Source organism: Macrotis lagotis, chromosome 7 (genome assembly GCF_037893015.1).
Source record: "Macrotis lagotis isolate mMagLag1 chromosome 7, bilby.v1.9.chrom.fasta, whole genome shotgun sequence".
Classification (NCBI taxonomy): Eukaryota; Metazoa; Chordata; class Mammalia; order Peramelemorphia; family Peramelidae; genus Macrotis; species Macrotis lagotis.
In genome coordinates, this window is record NC_133664.1 from 216,579,900 (window position 1) to 216,606,234 (window position 26,335).

Here is a 26,335-nt window from a genome sequence, read left to right on the forward strand (position 1 = left end):
TACAGTGTCAAGAAGTAAATTACAGAGATTCAAGGGGGTGATTCCATTTTGATTATATATATATATATATATATATATATATATATATATATATATACATATCATACAAAATAAAAGCTCACAGCAACAAGGAAAGATTCAGTTCATTTTTCTGGATTCATCTTATGCAGTTCTATGGTTAGAATGTTGTTTCAGAGATTTTTCTTCAGTGCAGGTTACTCATAGAGATTTTCCTTTCCTGTTAAAAGTTAAAAAAAAACCTTACCATTTTATACAGGCCAATCATTATTAGAAAATGAAATTCTGAAATCCCTTGGATCTTGATGATTTAAAATTTGATTTGTCTTATTGATATCCACAGAAAATTAAGTTGCAAACTGAAATTAATTGGTATTTTCATTACTTTTATTATTCATCCATGTGAAGCATGCTCTTCCACTTCACACTAATCTAGATGATTATTTGAATTGAGATAAATATGGGCCAAAATTACTTACATTTTTATAACTGATTTTAATATTGATTGTCTGACATGATCATTGCAATTTATTATAAAGTTCAGAGACCTAGAAGGAAGGACAATGGTCCCTTATGCATTCAGATGCCCGTTCCAGGAGGAGACTATGTAGGTAGCCAATTGCTCAGACCAAATTCTCAGTTTGCTAGGTGGGAGACATTTTCTACATGTCACTTTCTTTGGAAACTGAGTTAGAAATAGTCCAACCTCAGACAACAATGAGAAACTGCCCTCTCAACTCAAATAAACTTTTCACCTGCAAAATTTCAACAAAATCTCCATTTTTCCTGGCTTCTATAGTCTATGTCCCACCAATTTTTTCCTTTGATACCTGGACTTCAGATTTAATATAGAAAGTCAAATTTTAGTCCCATACAATTTTATAGCAATTTCCTATAATCAGACAAAGATACATCTCTAAGCTCTATAGACTAAAATTTGGAAAATGTAACATATTGATTGCATGTGATTATATAGTGATAACAATGAAATAACAGAAAAGTATAAAATGTTATATATATATACATATATGTGATTTTACTACGGAAAGGTTTGGACATAACATGTAGAAACAAAAATTTCCTATTAATATGCTTAAACTCTTGCATATATACTCAAATAACACATACACTGGTGATATTATCACAGGAAAAATGGAACAAGAAATAATAAGTAGTATTAAAATAGTTAATATTATTCCTAATATTTTTGATTATTACAGAATTGTTACTATCATATTTTAAAATGTAAAGCTATTGTTACAAAATTATACTAACAATCATACTAAATCTTATATCACTATCACTCCATCACTCCCCCTTTTTAGTCAAAGGGGGCACATAATATCACCTACAAACCAAAAGAAAGAAAAAAGGACCTTTTAACTTGACATTTTCTCAGAGGATATGAGGGGGAGTTCTTTTAAATTTTCCTCATTTGACCATGGGACATTTATCTCTTCCATCCTATGTGATATGACTACAGATTATCATTATCTTATTCACCAAAGTAGTAGAACATTTATTAATTTCATGGACTTATTCACTTCTAACCAAATATACTTATATAAATCTTTAAACAAATGAGATTTCTTGGGAACTTAATCTCATACATGATAATTTCAAAACAAAACAATAACTTTGCTACTTGTAAACTTTAAATGCTCCTAATAGTAACTCAATAGCTAATTATTTCACAAATAGTAATCTTAAAAATATAGAATTATTTCTGACAGCTATAAGCAGACATCATCACATTGTTTGCAGTAAATTAACTTACAGATTTGAAAATTTAGTAGACGTTTTACAAAATATATTTAAAAACTTACAAAAGTCTTTTTTGAGTCCTTTTGGTAAAAAACACTAAACACTCCTGATGTTAAAAAGGACAACACATTAATTGTGAACTTGTAGAATGATAGACATAGACATTTCTCTTATTCAGCCTTAAAGCACAAAAAAAGAAAATTGTAATTTGTCAAATCTAAATTGGTAAAAAAAATTATTTTTAGGAATTATATGTTAATCCCACAAATTTCTTCACTAGAGATAAATCCCAATTACCACAGAATGTCTTAGTAAAAAGGATCTAAATATAGATAATTACTTTGATCTCATGGAGGATCAAAACATACACTTTGAAGGTGACAAAGTCAAAGCTTCTTTAATCCAAAGGCTCCAAGAAAAATAGGAATTGCTCTCAGGCTATGGAAGATCTTGAAAAAGATTTTGAAAATCAAGTAAGGGAGGTAGAGGAAAAAATGTGAAGAGAAATGAGAGTTATGCAGGAAAGTCATGGAAATCATGTTAACAGCTTGGTCAAGGAGATACAAAAAAATGGTGAAGAAAACAAATGGAAAAGGCAGTCCAAATAGTTAATGAGGAAGAATACCTTAAAAAGCAGAATTGACCAGATGGAAAAGGGGATAAGAAAGCTCTCTGAAAATAACAACTCCTTTTAAATGTAGAATGGAGGCAATTTTCTTGATAATTTTCTGAAAGATACTGTCTAGGCTCTTTTCTTTTTGCTTTCGGCTTTCAGATTGTCTGATAATTCTTAAATTATCTCTCCTGAAGCTGTTTTCCAGGTCAGTTGTTTTTCCTATGAAGTACTTTACAATTTATTCTATTTTTCCTCTGCTTTGATTTTGTTTGTTGAATTCTCAATGTCTTAGAGAGTCTTGAGCTAGCACTTGCCCAATTCTAATTTTAAGGATTTATTTTCTTCAATTAACATTTGTATCTTCTTTTCCATTTCATCAATTCTACTTTTAAAGGAGTAGTTTTCTTCAGTATATTTTTTTCCATTTGATCAATTTTATTTTTTAAGACATTATTTTCAGTCAATTATTGTGCTTGCTTTCCCAAACTGTTGACTTTTTCCCCCTGAATTCTCCTGCATAACTCTCATTTCTTTTTCCAGTTTTTCTTTTACCTCTCTTACTTGATTTTTATAGTGAGTACTGTTTTAGCTTTTTTGCTCATCTTTACTGTTTTAGTTCTGCTCCTGGGGTATATGGAGTTTAGATCCAAGCTTTTATTTTGCTTGCACTGGAGTCTGATCCCTGACTCGTTGTTGGCCAAGATGTGCCTATGCAGTCCAGGTCTTGACATTATAGAGATTTTTCCCCCCTCCTTTATGTTAAGGTTCTGACTAAACAGAGGATTGATCCCAGTCTAGTCCTGTCTTTTACCCTGGAGTTTTCAGACTTTGTTTAGGGTTGAAATCCTCCCTGCTGGCTTGCTATCTAGCTGCTAGGACTTTCTGTTATTATTAAACTGTTGGGACCTGGATTGCATTGTGGCTAAGAGTCTCTTGCTGGCTTTCCCCACTCTCCTGCCTCCTGAACTTTACTTCCTCTTTTCCCTCAAAGAGACAGACCTTCATTGAAGATCCTCAAAGATGTCTACCATCGAAAACTTCTTTGAATCTTCTCCTTTTCTTGGTGGGATCTGTAGTGTGAATGCCAAACTAGAGGTTTCATTTATCTTTGGTAGGGGAAGGCACTAGGAGTAATGTTAGCTTCACACTGCCATCTTGGCTCTACCCCCAGAAGTCCTTTTACTTGATTTTTAAGCTTTTCCAAGAGATTTTGAGTTTTTCAAATAATACTTTTTGGGTTTGAGATGAATTCATAGCCCCCTTTGAGATGTCACATGTAGGTACTTTGCCATTGTTGTCTTCCTGAGTTTGTGTTTTGATCTTCCCTTTCACCATACTAGCTTTCATTGGTAAAGACTCTTTGTTTATTTGCTTATTTTTGAAGTTGAGTTCTATTTCTGGGGCATAAGTGGTATTGTCTCAAATGTCTTGTGCTAGAGTCCAGCGGTCTGGTCAATGGCACTGGAGCCTCAGGTGCTGACAACTTACTCCCTGTACTGGGGTAGCTTGACCCAGTCCCACCTGTTTTGACCAGGTTCTGAGCCTGGGAATTTGCCTTCTGCAGAGGGACTAGAGGCCTCACAACTGGTCTACTTTGCTTCTGACCTGCTGAGTCAGAACTAAGGGCTCTTGGTTTCTGTCTGTGTTTGGGTCCTTTACCCAAGTGAGACAGACTTTTTCTGAAATCCTTCTCAGATATCTTAAGATGGAAAATTGTCTCATTCCTTTTTTTGTGGATTATGTGGCTCCAGAATCCCTTTAGAGACTTGATTTAATGTTTCTGAGAGAAACTAGGGAGAGCACAGGCAACTTCTTGGTTACTCTCTGCCATCTTGGACTGTGATATGTCTTAATGTTTTAAGTATGTCATCAGTGTGAGATGGAAAACCAAAATACTATTTAATCTTAAAAAATATGTTGTGCAGAGTGAGAGAGATGAGAGTCTTTGTAGCCTTATTAGCCCAGACAGAGAACATTTATAGTTGTGTTTAGAATGGATGTTGAAAAGTTGAAATTACAAACTGAAGAACAAGTAGTATAATGAGACAATTACAAATCTTACTGTAAGAGGAGAAACTGGAAGAATGGGGGATGTTAATCTTAGAGAAGAAAAAAATTAGGGAGGATATGATAACTATCTTAAAATATTTTAAGGTCATTCACATGGAAGAAAAGTTACATTGCCTTTGCTTGGCTCTAGAAGATTGAATTGGGACTAATGGTTGGAATATTTAAGGGTACAGCGTTCAGGGTTTTTTAAAAAGAGGTTATTAATTAGAGATAACTAAAAATATAATTGATTTCCTTGAAGATTAGTTGATTTCCAGTCATTGAAGATCTTTAAATGGATACTGTGAAGATAGTGGTCAGTTGTCTATTTTTAGGGGTTTATGTAGGTCAGAAGGATTCTTTAGTTACAATTTGGACTAAACAAAAGTTAACAAAAAAGCTCACCTCCCTATGACCCTTTCAGGTTCACATAATGCTTTCTTTACCACAGTCCTATGAAATAGATTGTAGAAAATACTATTATTCCATTTAATAAATGATAAAAAACATAAAAGTTTAATGAATTAACTTGAGTAACTTAGTTGGCAAAGGTCAGAACCTGGGACTCAAAGTTTGCTTGTTTTTTCTAATTTCAATATTATTTTTTTCCCTTCTAACTCATGAGTGAATGACCTCTGTTATTCTTTCCAACATCAAAATTCTGTTATTTAATTGATTTTTATGATTTTAATGGTGCTGTGAAACTCAAGGGGAAAAGTGTCTAAAGATATAGAAGTGATTGAAAATCAAGCTGGTTTCAACATGGGAAAGAGCTAATGAAAATTCAGCTAACAAGAAGGAATCTTCTATTATGTAAAGAGTCAGATATGAATTGTAGTCCAAGTATTTTCAGTGAACTCATATTAAAATGAAGAGAGTAAATTTTTTGAAAATAGATCTCACCCTTTTTAATGATGTAGATGAATTATGCCTAAATATTTTATTTACTTTGTTTCCTCACTTTTACTGACAATGTAGTTGTTTATTTTTCATACATCTTTTTCTAAATATCTTACCACTGATTATGTATAAAATTTCAGGGACCAAAACTAAAACTGCATCATGTAGTAGAGAGTAAGTTTGCATGAATGTGTATAAATTTGAATAATTATGTACTACAAAATGATGTAAAAGAAAAAACACTGAGACAGCAGTAAAAATAAATGAAAACATCTATTTTCTACTCTAGATTATTTTATGGATGTAATACTAGAACTTAAAAGAGAATCTGAAGTATCTTGTTTTTTTATATTTCCAACTTAACATCAGCTCTGATTTTTAAAATTGCATTAGCATGTTCTTAATATGAAAGTGGGTTGTCATGGCTGTAGAAAAATTACTAATTAATTGCAAGTCATTCCCCAATTAATAAATGATGAACAGGTAGTTTCCAGATAAAAAAAAAATCAAAGCTGTCTATAGGCATATGAAAACTTAAAAATGCTCTAAATAATTTTGGTTTAGAGATATGTAAATTAATACTACTCTGAGATACTTATCACATTTATCATATAGGCTAATATGACAAAAAATAAAATGATGAATATTGGAAACGATGTAGGAAAATTGGGATATGAGTATACTGTTGGTGGAGTTGTGAACTTATTCATACCTTCTGGAAAACAATTTGGAACAATGTACAAAGGGCAACCAAACTCTATATAGCCTTTTAATCAATAATATCTTACTAGGTCAGTTTTTGAAAGAGATCATAAAAAAGAGAAAAGGACCTACATGTTAAAATATTTATAGCAGCCCTCTTTGTTGTGGAAAAATATTGGAAATCGAGAGAATACCTATCAATTTGGGAATGGCTGAACAAGCTGTGGTATATGACTATAATTGAAGACTAATGTTCAATAAGAAATGATGAGGCAGATTTCAGAAAAACTTGCAAAGACTTGCATAAACTGATGCAAAGTGAAATGAGCAGAACCAGGAAAACATTATACAGAGTATCTGCATCATCGTGTGATGTACAACTAAGAATGACTCAGTTCTTCTCAGCAACACAATCTTCCAAGAAAATTACAAAAGATTAATGAAGGAATACTATCCACATTCAGATAAAGAGCTGTTGAACTCTGAATGTAGATCTAAGTATATTTTTTCACTTAACTTATTCGTTTTTATGTTTTTTCCTTTTGATCAGTTTCTTCTTTCTATGGTACCTTTTAGGAGGATATAGTTTCCTTCCTTATCTCGTTTAACACTATCTATTTTTGCTGCTGCTTTGTCTGAGATAAGGATTGCTACCCCTGCTTTTTTTACTTCAGCTGAAGCAAAATATATTTTACTCCAACCTTTTACCTTTACTCTATATGTACTCTATATGTAAGCAGCATATTGTAGGATTCTGGTTTTTAATCCACTCTGCTATTTGCTTACGTTTTAAGGGAGAGTTTATCCCATTCACATTCAAGGTTATGATTACTAATTCTTTATTGCCCTCTGTGCTATTTTCCCTCTGTTTGTATTTCCCCCCCTTTCCCCCTTTTATCCATATTCTCCAGTCTTTTGTTTCTGAAAACCACCCCCTTCTGTGTGTTTGCCCTCCTATATCACACCCTCCCCTTTCTTTCCCCTTTCCCTTTTTCCCTTTTCCCTACCCTTCCTTTTGTTATTTCCCCTTTTTCCCCTCACTCCCCTTCCCTTTCTCTGTCCCCCCTCCCCTTTTCCCCTTTTAATACTTGAAAGGTTAGATGTTTTATAAGTTAACTGAGTATTTGTAGGTTGACTTTAAGCCAAGTCTGATGAGGAGAAGATTCAGGTGTTTAACTATGCCTGTCTTCTCTCTGCCATCTTGGCCAGAAGTCCTCAGTTTCTTCTTTCACAATTTTAACAAATAAGGAAAAATATTTTACATTATTGTATAAGCTAAATCAAAATGCCTTCTGTTTTAGAAAGAAGGGAGGGTAAGGAAGGAAGGAGAAAAATTTAGGTCACAAAATCTTATAAAAATATAATTCTATTTTTAAAACATTTTCACATGATAAAACATTTCACATAATAAAAAATTTTAAATAGTCCAAGTAACCAAAAGACAAAGAGCCTTTTTTTTCAAAACCTATTGTTTCTTGAACTATTTAAGGAAATTCTATAAATTATGGTGCATAACTAAAGGCCCTGGTACCATTTTTATTATCAGTACATTTGGTTTTACTTGATCTTTTTCTCAAAAGAAGCAAAGATAAAGGTGCACCACCCCATCTCAGTCTCTAATAAAATATGAGGAAAGATATTTTAGTTTTGTGTATTCTATTTTTTTAGGATAGGGAATCTTCTATCTACCATAATCAACTCAAAGGGGATATAGAATACTCAAAGGGTCTGTAGAATATGAATATTAAAGGTCAAATGTAGAAAAAAAGAATCAGATTTTCCTCATTACCTTTACTGTAGTTCCCAAGGGGTTTACTTTTAACCAAACATGGGGAAAAGGTGATCACAAAAGATAAAACAGACAATTTGAATTACATGAAATTGAAAATTTTTTTTAATTGAAATGACTAATTGTGGAGGCAGGGAATCCCTTATATCAAATATTTCTGATAAATATATGCTATATAGGTAATTAGTAGAAATATGTAAGACCAAAAACCAATATGTTCAATCATTCCATTGACAAGTATTTATTAGTCACCATTGCCAGATACATGGTGCTTAGGTGCTGGGGACAGAAACATAATGAACGAAACATTTTCTAATTGTCTAAACATTTTTCACTAATAATAAGAGAAAATGAAAATCAAAACAGCCCTGAATTTTCACTTCACATCCAGCAAACTGGCAAAGATGACAAAAGATCAGGTTTGTCAAAGCTGTTAGAAAAGCTATGACTATGGAGAGAATGAAAAGGACCAATCACTTCAACAAAAAGTATAGCAAAGGGTAGCCTAAGCCTGTTACAAAGCTCCAATTCAGAAACTAAAACTGTGGATAAATGAGTAAATGAAAAAAATACCAATCAGCATAAAAAATGATCTAAAGATCATTCAAATGAAGAAGCAAGCAAATTCATAATAACTGCAAGGAAATTAGAAGGGGGGAAAATGATTTTCCACAAGTACTAAATGAATTCCTTCTGTTCCCATGTAGCAAGAGATAAAAGAAATGAAAGGTTTGGAGGAAATAGGTGTAAGAAAATTAGATAATTTTGAAGAAAAAGTGATAAACCTTATCTAAGAAAGACTCTCAAACACTCTCTAAATACTAGAACATTAATGACTCCATGAGATAGCAAGAAATTTTTTCAAACCAAAGGACTAAAAAAATAAAGAAAGGAAAAATATAAGATTGGTATTGTTTGTAAATTTTCAGTAAAGATTTATCAATAAAAACATTAACTTTAATAACTCATATGTGCAAGATCCTGAAAGAAAGGGGCTCTTTGAAGCAGATAAAATGAAAAATGCCTAAGATTGTGATATACATGAAGTGCTTTGGGAAATTTTAACTTTATATACATATATATATATGTATATATATATATATATATATATACATATATATAAAAGCTTTATCAGAAATAGTTTCTATAGTTTGAGACACTCCACTTTAGCAATTAACCTTAAGAAGAAAAATACACACATATCCACAAGAAGAGATTAAAAAGATACTTTTACTAGACATTGCTGAGTTGTTTTAGCAGGTCTCTAAACTATTAATTCCAACCACCCAATTATGAAGTTTAAAAATGGACAGAAGCTAAAAAAGAGATGAGAGAAAATGAAGAGAGGACTTATGCTCTAAAGTTGTTATTGTTTAGATATTTTCAGTCATGTTTGGCTCTTTGTGATTCCATTTGGGTTTTCCAAGGTAAAGATCATTGGAGTGTTTTGCCATTTCTTTCTCCAGCTCATTTTACAAGATGAGAAAACTGAAGCAAATTGAAGCAAAGACAAAGTGATTAACTCAGAGTCATACAGCTAATAAGTGTCTGAGACCAAATTTGATTTCAGTAAGATGAATCTTAAGTGATTTCAGGCCTGACATCCACTGTGCCTATGCTTTGATTTCAAATATAAAAGAAAAAAGAAATAAGAAAAGATAAAGATTAAAAAAACCCCTATCCCTCCCCAGGTTAGGAGTATACTACAGCTCCAAGTTCTAAAGAGTTATGTGAGGAAAGAATAAAAGAAGTGACAGGCTTCTAGACCCCTGTTCTCCTACCCATAGATGAAGAGCCACAGTGCCTCCCTAGCAACCAAGACCTTCACGAGTCTTCAGTTAAAAAAATAGCAGGAAAGAAAGGAAGGAGAGTCAGAGGAAGTAAGAGAGATGATATTTTCAAGGGAGGCAGGCAGTTGGTACAAAGCCTTCAGAGAAGAAAGGAGAGAGAGAGCATGGATTAAGGATCTTGCCCTCTTTTTAATACTCAGATCCAGAGAAGCTGATTTTTTAGGAATAGGTCTTGAACTCAAATATTTCTAATGCAACCTTTTTCAGTTTTGTTTCCTATAGTTGAAAAACAAGGTGATTTTATTTTCACATAGATTATTCTCCAGTATATAAAAAGTAAATATCAGTGATCTCAAAATCATGACTATGTTGACAGTAATATGATATCCCCTGATAGTTTTGGAAGGAAGAACTATAATGGATGCCCATTACTTAATTTATAAAAATGTAGCCTGTCTATAGATATGTTTAAATCTTACAGCTTAAATTAATACTTCATAAAGTTGCCTAGCTTAAATGACTTCAAAGCAAGTGCTTTAGACAAGGCAATTTTTGTGTACTTGTAGAGGCAAAATAAATCACATGTGTATTTCTTGTCAATTCTCTCTAACAGGACTGGGAATTCCCACATTTCATGGGGGATGTTGATGTAAATCTTCCTGGATTACACACACCTCATATGCAGTTTCAGATTCCTTTGTTCCAGATGATCTTTAAGGAGGAATATCGAATACATATAACAGGTGTGTAACCTCAATGAAAAAAATGTGGTTACCTATTAGACTAAATTGTCATATTTATTTTGGGGAGAGGAACTGTTTTTCATATGCAGGACATATTCTCTTCATTTCCCTTCTTTGGTTATTGATGAAATTAAAAGAATATACTACAGCTTAAGCAAGTCCACTTCTTTGCAGGAAATTAACAATTCCTTATCACCTTATATAATACATATTGCTGCTAAAGTTTAATTTGTTTAATTGTTTTCTTATTGATTCATCCTTTATTTCATTTTTAGATTTATTCTGCTTGTTCTATTTAATAGGATTTATGATGATTTATGGTAATGTATGATAACTTTCCATGATACCCAAGTTTTTAGAAAGACTGCCTGAAATTAAATTTCAAGCCAATTTTTACATGAAGTAATGAGCTGAATGATCATAAATAAAGAACAGGCTGCATTTATTCCTGTTTGCAAGAATGGTGTGTAAACATATGAGTAAATATGTGTATGTATGTGTTTTAAAGGCAATGATTCAGTATCCTATCCCATGCTGGAGACCGTAAACAATCTGTGCTTAAAATAAAAACTTAAAAAACCCCTATTATTGCTTTCTGTTAAACAGAATAAATCTGAACACTAATAGAATCCTTGCATCTCAAAAAATCTGGGTTTTGTTTTTTAAACTCTGAATAAGGTAATTTTCTAAAATGAAGAATAAATCCATGGAGAGCAATGATGCATCAAGTTTTTATTTATATTCAATGTTAATAAAGTCCATCTATTTTATATATATAGTTATTCATATATATTACATAGCATACATAATATATATTCCATATGTACTACACACACACACACACACACACACACACACACACACACACATATATATATATATATTATCTATCCATACATATAATATGTATGGATAAATAATTTTCATGCAGGGCACAGTTTCTAAGTGCTAGTTTAAGTGGAATAATCATTATTAAATGGACCTCTCAAACAGCTATTATGTACATGGTATGAGTACCTCCCCTTGGGAGACTTTTGCGTGGGTCATCTGTTCTTTGCCAACATAAGGAATCATTGTTTTCTATTTTTAAATTATTCTAGTCTATCATCTTAAAAATACTTAGTTTGAATATTATAGTTCTTGTAGTAAATATTTTGTTCTTGTGCAAAATACTGGGAAGAAGAAGAAAATGGAATTCATTGTTAAAGGAAATAAGCTGGTAAGAATGCTTAGCTCTTTAATTTTGAATGCTAGTATTACAGAACTATACATATCAGAATATCTCAATTTTTCCTGCCATAGTGCCTGCATATATTGTTACTGATAATCTATGGAGTTATTGTTTTTCAAGTTTAACCTGTTTCCCTGAGGTGGGCAAAGCAGGTAGATCATTCATAGCTGGGACACAAGACAGGGCTTTAAGAGATGAGGATTTCTGGGATGCTGGTTTCAAGGTAGGGATAGTAGAGAAAAATAAGGGCTTTGACGTGATCTCTTTTAACTTTGTACAATTTGAAACTAATTTGGAATAAGACACTCTCTTGTATCCTAGGACATATACCAAATATTCCTCATAGGATAATAGTGTTTGGAAGTTTTGGAAAGTAGCTATTTTACCTTCCTCTTCCATCTTCCTTTGTCCTTCCTAGTTTTCTCTTCATGGTAGGGGCCAGAATGGAGATAATTCTGATTATTATAGACTGATTTAGGCTATTTGAACAGAAAATTCATCACCCTCCTTTGAAACCAGGATCCTGAAAATCTTTGGCATTATTGCCATTGTTCAGTTGAACATTATTGAGTAGAACTTAACTCTAAGAACATATACACATGACCTTGAAGAAAAAACTGTAACTGGAAAGAAGGAAAATGCTAAAGACTGGTATATTATCTATAGAGTGCTTTGTAAATTTTCTAGCTTAGTACAAATATGTAAGCCTTATCAGAAATACCTTCTATAACTTGATATTTTCCACAAGTTTTAAGGTTAGTTGTAACCCAATAAATGAAGACACAAAATTCCCATAAGAAGGGTAAAATTAGAATTTAAAGAGATACCTTTACAAAAAACCCTCTGAGTTGCTTTATCAAGAAACCTCCAAACTAATAACTCCAACCCCCAACTATAAAGTTAAAAAAAATCAGTCTTTTAAAAGGTGAGCAAGAAAATTGAGAGAATTATGCTCTAAAATAAATTATTTCAAATATAGAGGTAAGCAGACAAGAAAAGAAAAAGATTAAAAAAGCCTAACCCTTCCAGTACACTGCAGCCATAAAGAACTGAGAAGCCACAATAGAAAGAAGAGCCACAGTACATTCTTATTAAGCAAGTCTTTCAAGAATGGAGCAGATAAGGGGCAGCTAGGTGGCGCAATGGATAAAGCACAGGACCTGGAGTCAGGAGCACCTGGGTTCAAATCCAGTCTCAGAGACTTAATAATTACCTAGCTGTGTGGCCTTGGGCAAGCCACTTAACCCCATTGCCTTGCAAAAAAATCCCTAAAAAAAAGAATGGAGGAGATAATAAAGCAAAGAGAAGAGTGAAAGATGTTGTTTTTCATGGAAGAGAGAAAGAGGGAAAAAAGATGCAAGTATTTGGCATGGGGTCTTCAAGAAAGTGGAAAAGAGAGAAAGCATGGATTATAGGATCATAATACCTCAGAAGCAATCTAGTTCAGTGCTCTCATTTTATAGATGAAAAAGTGTATGACCACAGAAGTGACTAACATAGGGTTACCCAACCCAGTATCTATTTAGGAGTGAGACTTGAATCCAAATCTTTACAATAAGGTGGTGGTGTGATTATTCTCTCTTAATTCTGAAATTGCCCCCACATCAAAAACTAATCATTTTCTGTCTGTTAAAATAGGATAAAAATCCCTTTAAATTTTATATCATGCATTTAACAGATGATATGATGATATATTTGGAAAATCCCAAAGACTTAACTTAGTTGAAACATTTAGTAGTAGGATATAAATTAAATCTAACTAAATTGTCAGCATTCCTATATCACAAAGAAAACCCTTCATTAAGCAATAGTAAAAGATACCCCATTTTAAAATAAAGCTAAGTAGTATAAAATACCTGGGAGTCTAAATCCAGAAACTATACAAATAAAATTATAAAAAAATCTAACTAAATTGTCAGCATTCCTATATCACAAAGAAAACCCGTCATTAAGCAATAGTAAAAGATACCCCATTTTAAAATAAAGCTAAGTAGTATAAAATACCTGGGAGTCTAAATCCAGAAACTATACAAATAAAATTATAAAAAAGTTTTCTACAATAAAATCAGATTTAAATAAATGGAGAAATATTTGTTGTTCATTGGGAAAGAATGCCAATATTATAAACCTGGCAATTTTAGCTAATTTATTTATTGTCATCCTAATTAAATTTCTACAAATTAATTTACTGAATTAGAAAAAAAACAATAACAAAATTCATTTGGAGGAGCAAACTGTCAAGAATAACAAGGAAACATTCAAAAAATATAATTGGAAGGAGGTTTATCACTACTAGATGTTATACCATATTATAGGGTAGAAGTGATCAAAATTATCTGGTACTGGAAAGACAGATCAATGCATACAATTTACAACATTAAATAAATATAGTAATCTTGTATTTGACAAGTGTAAAGACTTAAAATTTTATCAAAAGAATTCATTATTTGGTAAAAATGTTGGGAAAACTTGAAATAAGTATGGCACAAGCTCTGCATAGATCAATATCTTACACTATTTACCAAGATATGGTAAGAATAGATATGACTTAGATTTAGAGATATATTGCAAGAAAATTTGAAGATCATGGATTATATTACTTATCAGATTTATGGATAAGTAAACAGAATAAATAAGAGTGAGGTGTAAAATAGTGAGGTGTAAAATGAATAATATCAATTATATTAAATTAAAAAGGGTTTGTACAAATAAAAGAACTAGCCAAGATCAGAAGGAAAGCAGAAAATTTGGAAAAAAAACCTTATAGACAATTTCCTATATAAAGGTCTCATATCTCAAATCTATAAATCCATAAGAATAGGAGCCATTCTCCAATTAATGAATGGTCAAAGGATATGAACAAACAGTTTTCCAATGAAGAAATCAAAGCAATTTATAGTCATATGAAGAAGTGCTCTAAAATATCATCTTTGACTGAAACATGAATCAAAACAACCTTCATATATCATTTACACCTGTCATATTGTCTAAAATGATTTAAGAGGAAAGTGAGTGATGATGGAGGGGATGTGGAAAACTTCATTGTGTTAGAATTACAATTGATCCAACCTTTTTTGTAGAATACCCCAAAGAGTTATTATACTGCCTAGATCCTTTGATCCAGAAATACTACTTTTAGGTCTGTTTTCAAAGAGGACTGGGGGAAAAGGAGAAGAACATGTTATAGCAATTCTTTTAGTGATTGCAAAGAAATGGAAATTGCAGGAATGTTTGTCTATTTTTGAATTTTAATTTATTTATTTTTGTTATTTTGTACAAATGATGGGGTTTTTTATACATCACTAAAATATTCTTGTTTAAGAGTAAAGATAATACCCCCTCCCCCAAAAAATCTGTAGACCCTTATGAGCAATAAAGAGAAAAAATTAAAATTAAAATTAAAAATAATGATAATAACAGGGGCAACCAGGTGGTGCAGTGGATGAAGCACCAGCCCTGGAGCCAGGAGAACCCGAACCCAAATCTAGCCCCAGACACCCAACAATCACCCAGCTGTGTGACCCTGGGGAAGCCACCCCAACACCATTGCCCAGCAAAAACCAAAATAAAATAAAGTGATAATAATAATAATAATAATAATAATTGTAGGGGCAGCCAGGTGGCACAGCAGACAGAGCACCGGCCCCAGGGCCAGGCGCACCCAGGTCCAAACCCGGCCTCAGACACTGAACCATCACCCAGCTGTGTGATCCCGGGCAAGCCACCCAACCTCATTTGCCCTGCAACCCCCCCCCCCCAAATAATAATAATGAAAAATGTGCTTCATTCTGTGTTCTAACAACTCCAGCTCTGTCGCAGGTGGATCACATTTTTTATGATAAGTCATTATCAAAAGTCATTACAAAAGCTACTTCCATATTTTTCTACCGTTTCCATTGCTAGCTGCAACTCCTTCTATTCATGCTTCCCCACTACCATATACTATATTTTCTCTCTCCTTTCACTCTGTCTCTCTTCTTTTTTTAATTAAAGATTTTATTTGAGTTTTACAATTTTTCTCCCAATCTTACTTCCCTCTCCCCAACCCCCCACAGAAAGCAATTTTTCAGTCTTTATTTTGTTTCCATGTTGTACATTGATCCAAATTGAGTGTGATGAGAGAGAAATCACATCCTTAAGGAAGAAACAAAAAGTATAAGAGATAACAAGATCAGGGGTGGCTAGGTGGCATAATGGGTAGAGCACCGGCCCTGGAGTCAGGAGTACCTGGGTTCAAATCCAGTATCAGACATTTAATAATTACCTAGCTATGTGGCCTTGGGCAAGCCACTTAATCCCATTTGCCTTGCCAAAACCTAAAAAAATAAAAATAAAAATAAAAAAATAAAAAAGATAACAAGATCAGACAATATCTGGGTTTTTCCCCTAAATTAAAGGGAATAGTCCTTGAACTTTGTTCAAACTCCACAACTCTTTATCTGGATACAGATGGTATTCTCCATTGCAGACAGCCCAAATTGTCCCTGGTTGTTGCACTGATGGAACGAGCAAGTCGATCAAGGTTGAACATCCCCCCCCCACCTCCATGTTAGGGTGTACAGTGTTTTTCTGGTTCTGCTCATCTCACTCAGCATCAGTTCATACAAATCCCTCCAGGCTTCCATGAATTCCCATCCTTCCTGGTTTCTAATAGAATGATAGTGTTCCATGACATACATATACCACAGTTTGCTAAGCCATTTCCCCAATTGAAGAACATTTACTTGATTCCCAATTCTTTGCCACCACAAAAGGGCTGCTATGAACATATTTGTACAAGTGATATTTTTACCCTTTTTCATTATCTCTTCAGGATATAGACTCAGTAGTAGTTTTGCTGGATCAAAGGGTAAGCTCATTTTTGTTGCCTTTTGGGTGTAGTTCCAAATTTCTCTCCAGAAAGGTTGGGTGAGTTCACAGTTCCACCAACAGTGTAATAGTGTCCCAGATTTCCCACAACCCTTCCAACAATGATCATTATCCTTTCTGGTCATATTGTCCAGTCTGAGAGGTGTGAGGTGCTACCTCAGAGAAGCTTTACTTTGCATTTCTCTAATAAGTAATGATGTAGAGCAATTTTTTCATATGACTATGGATTGCTTTGATCTCCTCATCTGTAAATTGCCTTTGCATATCCTTTGTCTGTCCCTCTTCTTAAATGTGCTGTAGGGTAGCTGAGTGGTGCAGCAGACAGATCACTGGCCCTAGGATCAAGAGGTCCCAAGCCCACATACCCCCCCCCCCAGCCCAGCAACCACCCAGCCCTGTGGTTCCAGACAGGCTATCCAATCCCAGCCCCTTGCAAGAAGTAAAACATAAAATGTGTTCTATCTGACCACTCTCCCCTGCAGTCCACCCTCTCCTCCATCACTCACATCCCCCCCTTCCCCCTGTCCCCCTTCTCTCCTTCTTACTCTAGATGTCTATTGAGTATATAAGCTGTGTTGAGTATATAAGCTGTTTCCTCTCCTAGCCACCTGTGATGAGAGTGAAGGTTCCTTTATTCTCCCTTGCTTTCCCCCCTTCCATATCATTGCAAAAGTTCATTGTAATAAAAGGAAAATCTTATCATATGAAATAACTTATTCCATCTCTCCTCTCTCTTACTGCCATTACATTACCCTTTTAGCCATTGACTCCATTTTTACAATATATTATATCTTCAAATTCAGCTCTCTCCTCTGATTCAACTATAAGAGCTCCTTCTACCTGCTCTATTAAATGAGAAGTTTCTCATGAGTATTATCAATATCATTTTTCTATGCAGGAATACATGTAGTTTATCATGATTAAGTCCCTCATATTTCCCCCTTCTCCTCCACTCTCTATGCTTCACCTGAGTCCTGTATTTGAAGATTAACCTTTCTGTTTAGCTCTGGTCATTTCAACAGGACTATTTGAAATTCCCCTAGCTTATTGAAAGTCCATCTTTTTCCCTGGAAGAGGATGTTCAGTTTTGCTGGGTAGTTGATTCATGGTTGCATTCTGATCTCTTTTGCCTTCTGGAATATTATATTCCAAGCCCTAAGAGACTTTAATGTAGTTGCTGCTAAGTCCCGTGTGATCCTGACTGCAGCTCCATAATATTTGAATTGTGTCCTTCTGACTGCTTGTAATATTTTTTCTTTGGCCCGAGAGTTCTGGAACTTGGCTATAATATTCCTGAGGGTTGGTTTTTTTTTTTTGGATCTTTTTTCTAGGGGAGATCAGTGGATTCTCTCAATTTCTATTTTGCCGTCTGCTTCTAGGCCATCAGGACAATTTTCCCATAGGAATTCTTTAAAAATTATGTCAAGACTCTTTTCCTGATCATGACTTTCAGATATCCCAATAATTTTTAAATTATCTTTCCTGAATCTGTTTTCCAGATCAGTTGTTTTTTCAATGAGATGTTTCACATTTTCTTCTAATTTTTCATTCTTTTGGTTTTGAAGTATTATGTCTTGATTTCTCACAAAGTCTACAGCTTCCCTTAGTTCCATCCTACATCTGAAGGATTTGTTTTCCTCAGAGAGCTTTCTTATTTCTTATTCCATCTGGCCAATTCTGCTTTTTAAAGCATTCTTCTCCTCAATAACTTTTTGAACTGTTTTATCCATTTGACCTATGCTGGTTTTTAACATGCTATTTTCTTCAGCATTTTTTTGGATCTCCTTGACTAAGCTGCTGACTTCTTTATCATGTTTTTCCTGCATCTCTCTCATTTCTTTTCCCAGTTTTTCTTCTATCTCCCTCACTTGATTTCCAAAATCTTTTTTTGAGCTCTGTCATAGCCTGAGCCCAATTTCCATTTTTCTTGCAGTCTTTAGATGCAGGAGCTTGTACTCCTTCATCTTCAGATTGCGTATTTTGATCCTTCTTGGTATCATAGACAAAGTATTTCTCAGTAGTGTTCCTTGCAGCGGCTAGTTGGCACAGTAAATAGAGCATGGGCCCTGGAGTCAGGTGTACCTGAGTTCAAATCCAGCCTCAGACACTTAATAATTACCTAACTGTGTGGCCTTGGGTAAGCCACTTAACCCCATTGCCTTGCAAGAAAAAACCCTAAAAAAAAAAAGGTATATTAATATCAATAGTGTTCCTCTTTTTTTCTCTATTTACTCATTTCCCCAGCCTGTGCTTCCTGAACTTTTGAGTATTATTGGGACCCCCCCCAAGGATCTCAGTGTGTGAAGCTCTGTCTTCCCTCCTGGTCTCTGAATGACCTCAAGTGCCCCTCTCTGCCACGGGACTGAGGTGGGGGGGGGACCCTGCTCTTCTATGGGGGGCCTAGACTGTGATCAGGATCTGAATGTGGTCAGAGCCCCAGAGTCTTCTTCCCGGTACAGAGGACAGACCTCAGAAGTCTCTCCACTCCCCCACCAAGGCTGAGTTACTTGGGGGCTCCTGCTTACTGGCTCTGCCTTCTTCTGGTTCCTGGATCTGGGCTGCTACTGCCATGCTGCTAGTCAAGTTCCCTGAGAGCTGGGCTTCATGTGCTCAGTCTGGCAGAGCCCCCCCACCCCCAGCTGATCTTCCAAGTTGTGCCAGGTGCTCCCCAGGGTGTGCGTCAGGAAACTGCCCCCGCTGTGAGCTGTGGCTCCCAGGCACCCTGGGGCTGCCTCCTGGAGGCTGAAGTTCCTTCACTCTGGTGGCTGCCCCTCCAACCCCGTGGAACGGAGCCTTTCTGCTATTTTCCAGGTTTCCTTGGTCTGGAGAACTGCCTCACTGGATCCCTCTGTGGGTTCTGTCTCTTGAAAATTTACTTAGAGTCTTTATTTTATGAGTTTTGAGAGAGAGCACCTAAGAGAGACTCTTCTCCTGTTACCATCTTGGTTCTGCCTCTAGGAATGTTTGTCTATTGAGGAAAAGCTAAACAAGTTGTAGTATATGATTGTGATGGAATATTACTGTGCTATAAAGAAATAATGAGCTCAGTGATCCCATGAAAAAATATTGAAAGTCGTGCATGAAATAATGAAGAGCAAAATAAGCAGAACCAAGAGAACATTGCGTAAAGTAACAATAATTGGTGGAAAAATGATTTTGAGTGAATGTCATTTTTACTCTTATACATTTTATCTCTAAAGAGCATATGAAGGAAGATGCTATCTGTATCCAGAGAAATTACTGATAAATAGAAGTATGTACAGAATTATTATATATATGTATATATATATATATATATATATATATATATGTGTGTGTGTGTGTGTGTGTGTGTCTAATATCTCTGAGGCAGAGAATGGGATTTTGGAAAAGGGGGGAAGAAAATTTACATGATGCTTTGTTGTTTATTTAAAAGGCATAGCAAGTGAATTTATTTTCATGTCTAATACCTCTCAACTCTGCTCCAAAAGTGTTCATGATAGTCACTTTAAAACTTTTGTATAGTTGATAAACCTTTGACTTTGTTTTCTTCAAACAGGATTGGGGACCATTTTGTATATATATATATATATATATATATATAACAGGGGTTTTTAAGGGACATATTATTTATCATTCATTATCCAGTCAATGGCTTATACTTAGCTAGATTTGTCTTCAGAAAGTAGGACTCAGTCAGTTGGTTGGTTTTATTTATTAGTGCTTATGCTCCACTAGTATAGAGTATTACAAATTAGAGTTGCATTTACACTAAAATGAGGCATTGGAATTGGATTTGGTGCAGGGATACAGTATTGTATACAGAAAACTATGATGGAAGAGAGGATATCATTAGGAGTTTTTTTTTCTTATATCAGTAAAAAGTCAATGTTTCAGTCCAATCATATTTTTCCTTCTCTTTACTCCTCTGAATGAAAGATGATTAAGTATTTTGGTGGAGGAACATTTTTTTTACCTCTTCTCCAATTACCTGGAATATTATGTATACTAATCTCATTAAAATATCAATATGCAGTGCAGCCTCACAATTCTTGCTCTTTCTTTACTTCTTCCTTCCATCCCTGTTTGCATCCATATTACACTTAAAGATAGTATGTAGCTTGCCATTAAGACATCTTCCTGCCTGTACATCTTCCTGATCTCAGTAAAATGTTCAATGTATATTTTAGGGCTAAAACTAATTCTCCATCACGGCTATTTTATTTATTTTTAACAAGTAGGGAGAAAAGACAAAGAGATATAGAGACAGAAAGGCAGAGAGACAGAGAGGAGAAACAGAGCATTTCCCCATATACAAGATAAAGTAGTAAAAGATTATATAAGAATCAATGATTTTTCTGTATAGTTTACTTTTTTAAATGCAAGTATACAATAAATTCAACATTTTAATTTCAAAGCTGTATGCTGGTCTGCATTTCCCTTTGACCTTTCTGTTTTCCTCTGTGAATTTTTAATGCATGTTTTCCTTTTCTTTTTTTTAAGTCAGCATTATCACTAACTCTATTCTCCTTTCTAATCCCCCTCCCATATAGTACTTCTAACAGATATGAAGTCAAATAAAACAAATTCACACATTTTCCGTATCAAAAAGTGTATGGGTTCATCTTGAATACATTATCCCTCCAGAGATGGGTAGTAGACTTAATCATTAATCCTCTGAAATCTTTGTTAACTAATGCATCAATCAGATTTGTAAGCTTTTAATGTCTTATAATGTTTTTTGGTGTTATTTTACAAATTGTTCTACTTTTATCTTTATTCTTTATCAAAACTTAAAGCCAATCAGTAAAGATTTAAGTACCTTCTATGTGTCAGGCAGTACTAAGTTCTGGTTATATAAAAGAGAAGAAAAAAACAGTCCTCCTCAAGAATCTCACAATCTCAAGGGAAAAACAAGAAGCAAATATTTACAAAGAAATATATGCAGGAAAATAGGATATACCTAAAGGAATTAAGATGGTTTGTGAAAGGCTTCTTATAAAAGATTAGATTTTAACTGGAATGTAAAGATAGGAAAATCAGTAGACAAAGATGGGGAAGAAGAGCATTCTAGACAAGAGGGAGAACTGGAGAAAATGCTCAGAGACAAGAGATGGCAAGTCTTGTTTGGAGAACAGCAAAGAAGCTACTGCCATTGCATCTTTTTTGGTTTTTTTAGGTTTTTGCAAGGCAGATGTAGTTAAGTGGCTTGCCCAAGGCCACACAGCTAGGTAATTATTAAGTGTCTGAGACTGGATTTGAACCCAGGTACTCCTGACTCCAAGGCCTGTGCTTTATCTACTATGCCACCTAGCTGTCCCCATTGCATCTTTAGTGAAGGGTTGGGAGAAAGGGAGAGAAAAAGTTTAGAACTCAAATGTAACAAAAATATTTTAAAAGATACTTTTTTAAAAAGATGAGTTCAGTTTTGGACATGTTGAACATCTAATCTGAGATATATGAAAGGCAGATGGAGATGTGAGTTTGGAAGTCAGAAGAGACATTATGGCAACACAGATTTCAGCATCAAGAGCTGAAAAAATCACCAAGTGAAATGGTAGAGGGAGATGAAATGGAAGCTCAGGAAAGACTCCTCAGCCACGGTTAGAATAATCTGGGTAAGGATCTAGCAAAGGAGACTGAAGGAATAATCAGCCAAACAGGTAGATTACAAGGAGAGAGTGCTTTCCTAAAAATCTAAAGAGGAGACAAACTTGAGCAACAGTTTCAAAACCTATAGAAAGGAATGGAGCCAAGATGGTGGAGTAAAAGCAGGGACTCACCTGAGCCCCAGACTACTCCAGTTACCTTTAAATAATGATTCTAAGCAAATTTTAGAGTGGCAGAATCCATAAAAGGCTGAGTGAAACAATTTCCCACCCAAGACAACTTGGAAGGACCTGCTCCATTGGGGTTAGAAAGAGCTGACAGCGCAGCCCAGGCCTTGGCTGGAGCAAATTGACTCTAGCCATCCAAGAGTGGTCATGGCTCACCTGGGTCTGTGGCAGTGGTGACAGTTTCCAGATCTCTCAGTCCAGTGATTGTCACAGACAATTAGGAAGGTCAGCAATAAAAAAATTCTGCCACATCAGAGTAGGAGTAGAGCCTAGGCCAATGCTGGCCTCAGCAGACCCCAGTATCAGGCATGGGGAGCCATGTGACAACTGCTTCAAGCACACCCAGTCAACTGACTATAAGGGGATTGGGAGAAATTGCAGAGGTCTCTTTGCTGCCCCTGAGACAAGAGTTGATTCACCCATACTCAGATTCAAGTCATAGACTGAGACCCCATTCTCAGGAAAAGGAGAAGCATAATAGAGCTTCTGGCCTGAAGCAGGTCAGGGACCCTCCTCATGGTTTGAGGGCATAAAAGTCATCCACAGACACATAGGGCAGGAGAGCAGTCAAAGCCTCTCATATGACCTTGGAGGAACTGAGAACTTAGAGGTCCCTGAGGGGCATTCCTGAAAACAGTTGCAAAAACCCTCAAAAGTTTGAAAATGTGTCCTCTACCCTGGAAGCAGAACAAAGAGTTAAAATCAAGTCATTGGTTGGGGAAGTGAACAAACAAAAGAAGAAAAAAAATCTGACCATAGACAATTGCTTTGGTCCAATGGAGGATCAAAATACATACTCTGAAGAAAATAATAAAGTCAAAGCTTCTGCATTCAAAGCCTCCAATAAAAATACAAATTGTTCTCAGGTTATGGCACATAACTCAAAAAAGATTTTGAAAACCAAGTAAGGGAGGTAAAGGAAAAACTGGGAAGAGGAAATGAGTGTGATGTGGGAAAATGATGAAAACAAATTCAGCAGCTTGGTGAAGGAGATAAAAAATTATCAAAATAAAAAAATGTTAAACACCATTTTAAGTCAAATGGAAAAAAGCAGTCCAAAAGGTTAATAAGGAGAAGAATTGCCATAAAAAGCAGAAGTAGCCAACTGGAAAAGGAGATAAGAAAGCTCTTTGAAGAAAACAACTCCTTCAAATGCAGAATGGAGCTAAGGGAAGCTGATGTCTTTGTGATAAATCAAAAAGCAATAAAACAAAACCAAAAGAATGAAAAAACTAGAAGGAAATATGATCTATCTCACTGGAAAAACAACTGACCTGGTAAACAGATTCAGGAGAAATAACTTAAAAGTTATTGAACTACTTGAAAGTCACAACCAAAAAAAAGACCCTAGATGTCATTTCAAGTAATTATTCAGGAAAACTGCCCTGATATTCTAGAAGCAGAGGATAAAATGGAAATTGAAAGAATCCACCAATCACCTCCTGAGAAAAACAATTCAAATATTTTGAAGCTATAGCCAGATAAACACAAGATTTAAAAACTTCTGCATTAAGAAATTGTAGAGCTTAGAATATGATAATCTAGAAGACAAAAGAGATTAGCTTACAACCAAAAGTCAACTACAGCAAGACTGAATATACCCTTTTAAGGGGGAAAAATGGACATTCAATGAAATAAGGGAATTTTCAAAGTTTCCTGAGGAAATACTAGAGCTGAATAGAAAAATCTGATCTTCAAATATAAGACTCAAGTGAAGCATAGAGAGTGTAGATAGGAAAGGCAAATCATGAGAGACTTAATGATATTAAACTGCTTGTATTTTTGCATTGGGAAGATGATACTAATAACTCATATGAATCTTCTCATTTATTAAGGTAGTTAGAAGGAGCATACATAGATAAGGCACAGTAATGAGTTGAATTTGAAAGTATAACATATTAAAAAGATTGAGTTAATGGGGGAGAGAGGAATGCACTGGGAGAAAGGAAAAGGAGAGGTAGAATGGGTTGGTGATTTCACATAAAAGGAAAGAAAAAAACTTGCAATAGAGTGGAAGAATGGGAAGGTGACAGGTAGTGAGTGAGCCTTACTCTTTTTTTTTAATTTTTTTGGCAAGGCAAATGGGGTTAAGTGGCTTGTCCAAGTAAGCCTTACTCTTACTGGAATTGACTCAGAGAGGGAGTAAGGCACTCAGCTGGATAGATCTTACTCTAGAGAAAAATAGGTGAAGAAAGATATGGGGGAAGAAGGGGTGTAGGTGATAGAAAGGAGGGAAGATCATGGGAGAGGGCACACACTTTTGAGGATTAAGAATATGAGAGGAGAGAAAGAAATATTATAGATGACATTTTTAAGGAGTTAAGATATAAAGGATAGCAGATATGATAGCAGGGAGTAAAGGATCAAATCAATCTTGTAAGGATGAAGGAGATGTATATTTTTAGACAACAGAGAAGGAACCAAGAGACAGAAATTAAAAATAAACGATGGAGGGGGGTAATGATCAAGGGGAAGTCTGTTGGAGGATACAGGTATACAAGATGGAATATGAAGATTTCTGCAAATACAGGAGTTAGCTTTGCTGAGGAGAAAAGTCACCTCTTCGTGGTGAGAGAGAAGTTAAGGCATATGTCTGATATGAGATGAATTGAGGTTGTATAGTGTCAAACCTTGAAAATAAATGAAAATCTATCTATCTATCTATCTATCTATCTATCTATCTATCTATCTATCTATCTATCTATCTGTTTCTATCAAGAGTTGTGGCTAGACAAAGAATCAAACAGCTGATGTAGCAACAGTGGTGAAGCATAACAGCAATTATAAGGTACGTTTATCAAGTGACATAAAGTCCATTCATAGCAGAACTTCATGACTGGGTCTGTTGGTGCTTGCCTGAGTTCAAGAACTATAGGTTCTGTGATTTAGTTGCAGCAGAGTTCAAGCAGAAGGGGAGTGCAAAGGATTATTGTTATGCCAAGCTCAGGGCACAGTTTGCTTGCTGGGCTTTAGCTCTGGAAAGCAAGGTGTCTCCTAAAAGTGAAAAGAGCAGTTACAAGAGAGTAGTCGTCTTAGTATGGGGATCCTCACAGTAGCATCAATTTGTTATGGATCCAATATGAACAGCTGTATGATTTTCTCCACCCTTGATCAATATATAGAACAGAAGGCAAAAGCTGGTGGAAGTAATCTAAAGCTGAAGCTTAAGAGGCAGGGTTTATCTGAAACTATACTTGCCATTATTTCTTATAGTAGATTAATATTTTATTAGTTTGATATCATTATTTAGCTGCTAAAGTGGCATAAGCTATAATTTGATGAAGATATATTGCTATACAAAAATATATATGTATATATACATTTTATACATATATATATATATACATATATATATATGTGTGTGTGTGTGTGTGTGTGTGTGTATGTGTGTGTGTGTGTGTGAGTTGGACAGAATATGAGTAATGAGGTCAGACATACCTGAGTTCAAATCTTGCCTCTTGTACTTATTGGATGACTTGGGATAAGTAACATGTTCCTATCTCAGTTTATATTTTCCCCATTTTTTTATCTTGTAGATTTGTCCAAAATCGCCTGCCAACATTTTATTATTTTATAAATATATAAATGTTAAGTGATTTTTTCTTTTAGAATTTAGATTTAAGAAATTTGGAAGACATAGTTTAATAATATTAGCTTGTTATCTCTTCCCTTCAGAATAATGTAATTTCTTTATCTCTTTTTATATTTTAAATATTTATTTTTACTTTATCTGATTAGTATGATTGCAGCTCCTAGTTTTGGGAATTTATTTAGAGCATAGTAAATTTTGTTCCAACCTCTTAATATTCTTTGTTTGTCACAGTTGTTCAACTTTCTTAATCACCAATACTGACATTCCTCTTATCTGGTCATAATTAACTATCATAAGTTTTCTATGTCTATCAACTTAAACTTAATATTCATCCTTAACAAGATCAATAATCTCTCCAAATCTATTCCTGTAGCTATTTATTTGTTCCTAAACTTTAAACCTATATTATACCCAACAACAGTTTCCTTCTTCTTACTCCCATACAACTGACTAGTA

The 26,335-nt window shown here is 34.7% G+C and overlaps 1 protein-coding gene across 7 annotated transcripts in view; it reads left to right on the forward strand.

Annotated features, from left to right (window-relative positions):
- Positions 1–26,335, forward strand: part of TMEM117 (transmembrane protein 117) — a 240,273-nt gene that overhangs the window by 207,510 nt on the left and 6,428 nt on the right. For 4 of the 7 annotated variants that reach the window (XM_074194875.1, XM_074194876.1, XM_074194877.1 and 1 more), the window contains one exon: positions 10,242–10,371. In XM_074194875.1, the coding sequence (XP_074050976.1) occupies positions 10,242–10,371 (130 nt within the window). Of the gene's footprint in view, positions 1–10,241; positions 10,372–26,335 lie in introns of those variants that run through there. The other 3 variants (XR_012470220.1, XR_012470222.1, XR_012470221.1) reach the window with 2 other exon arrangements.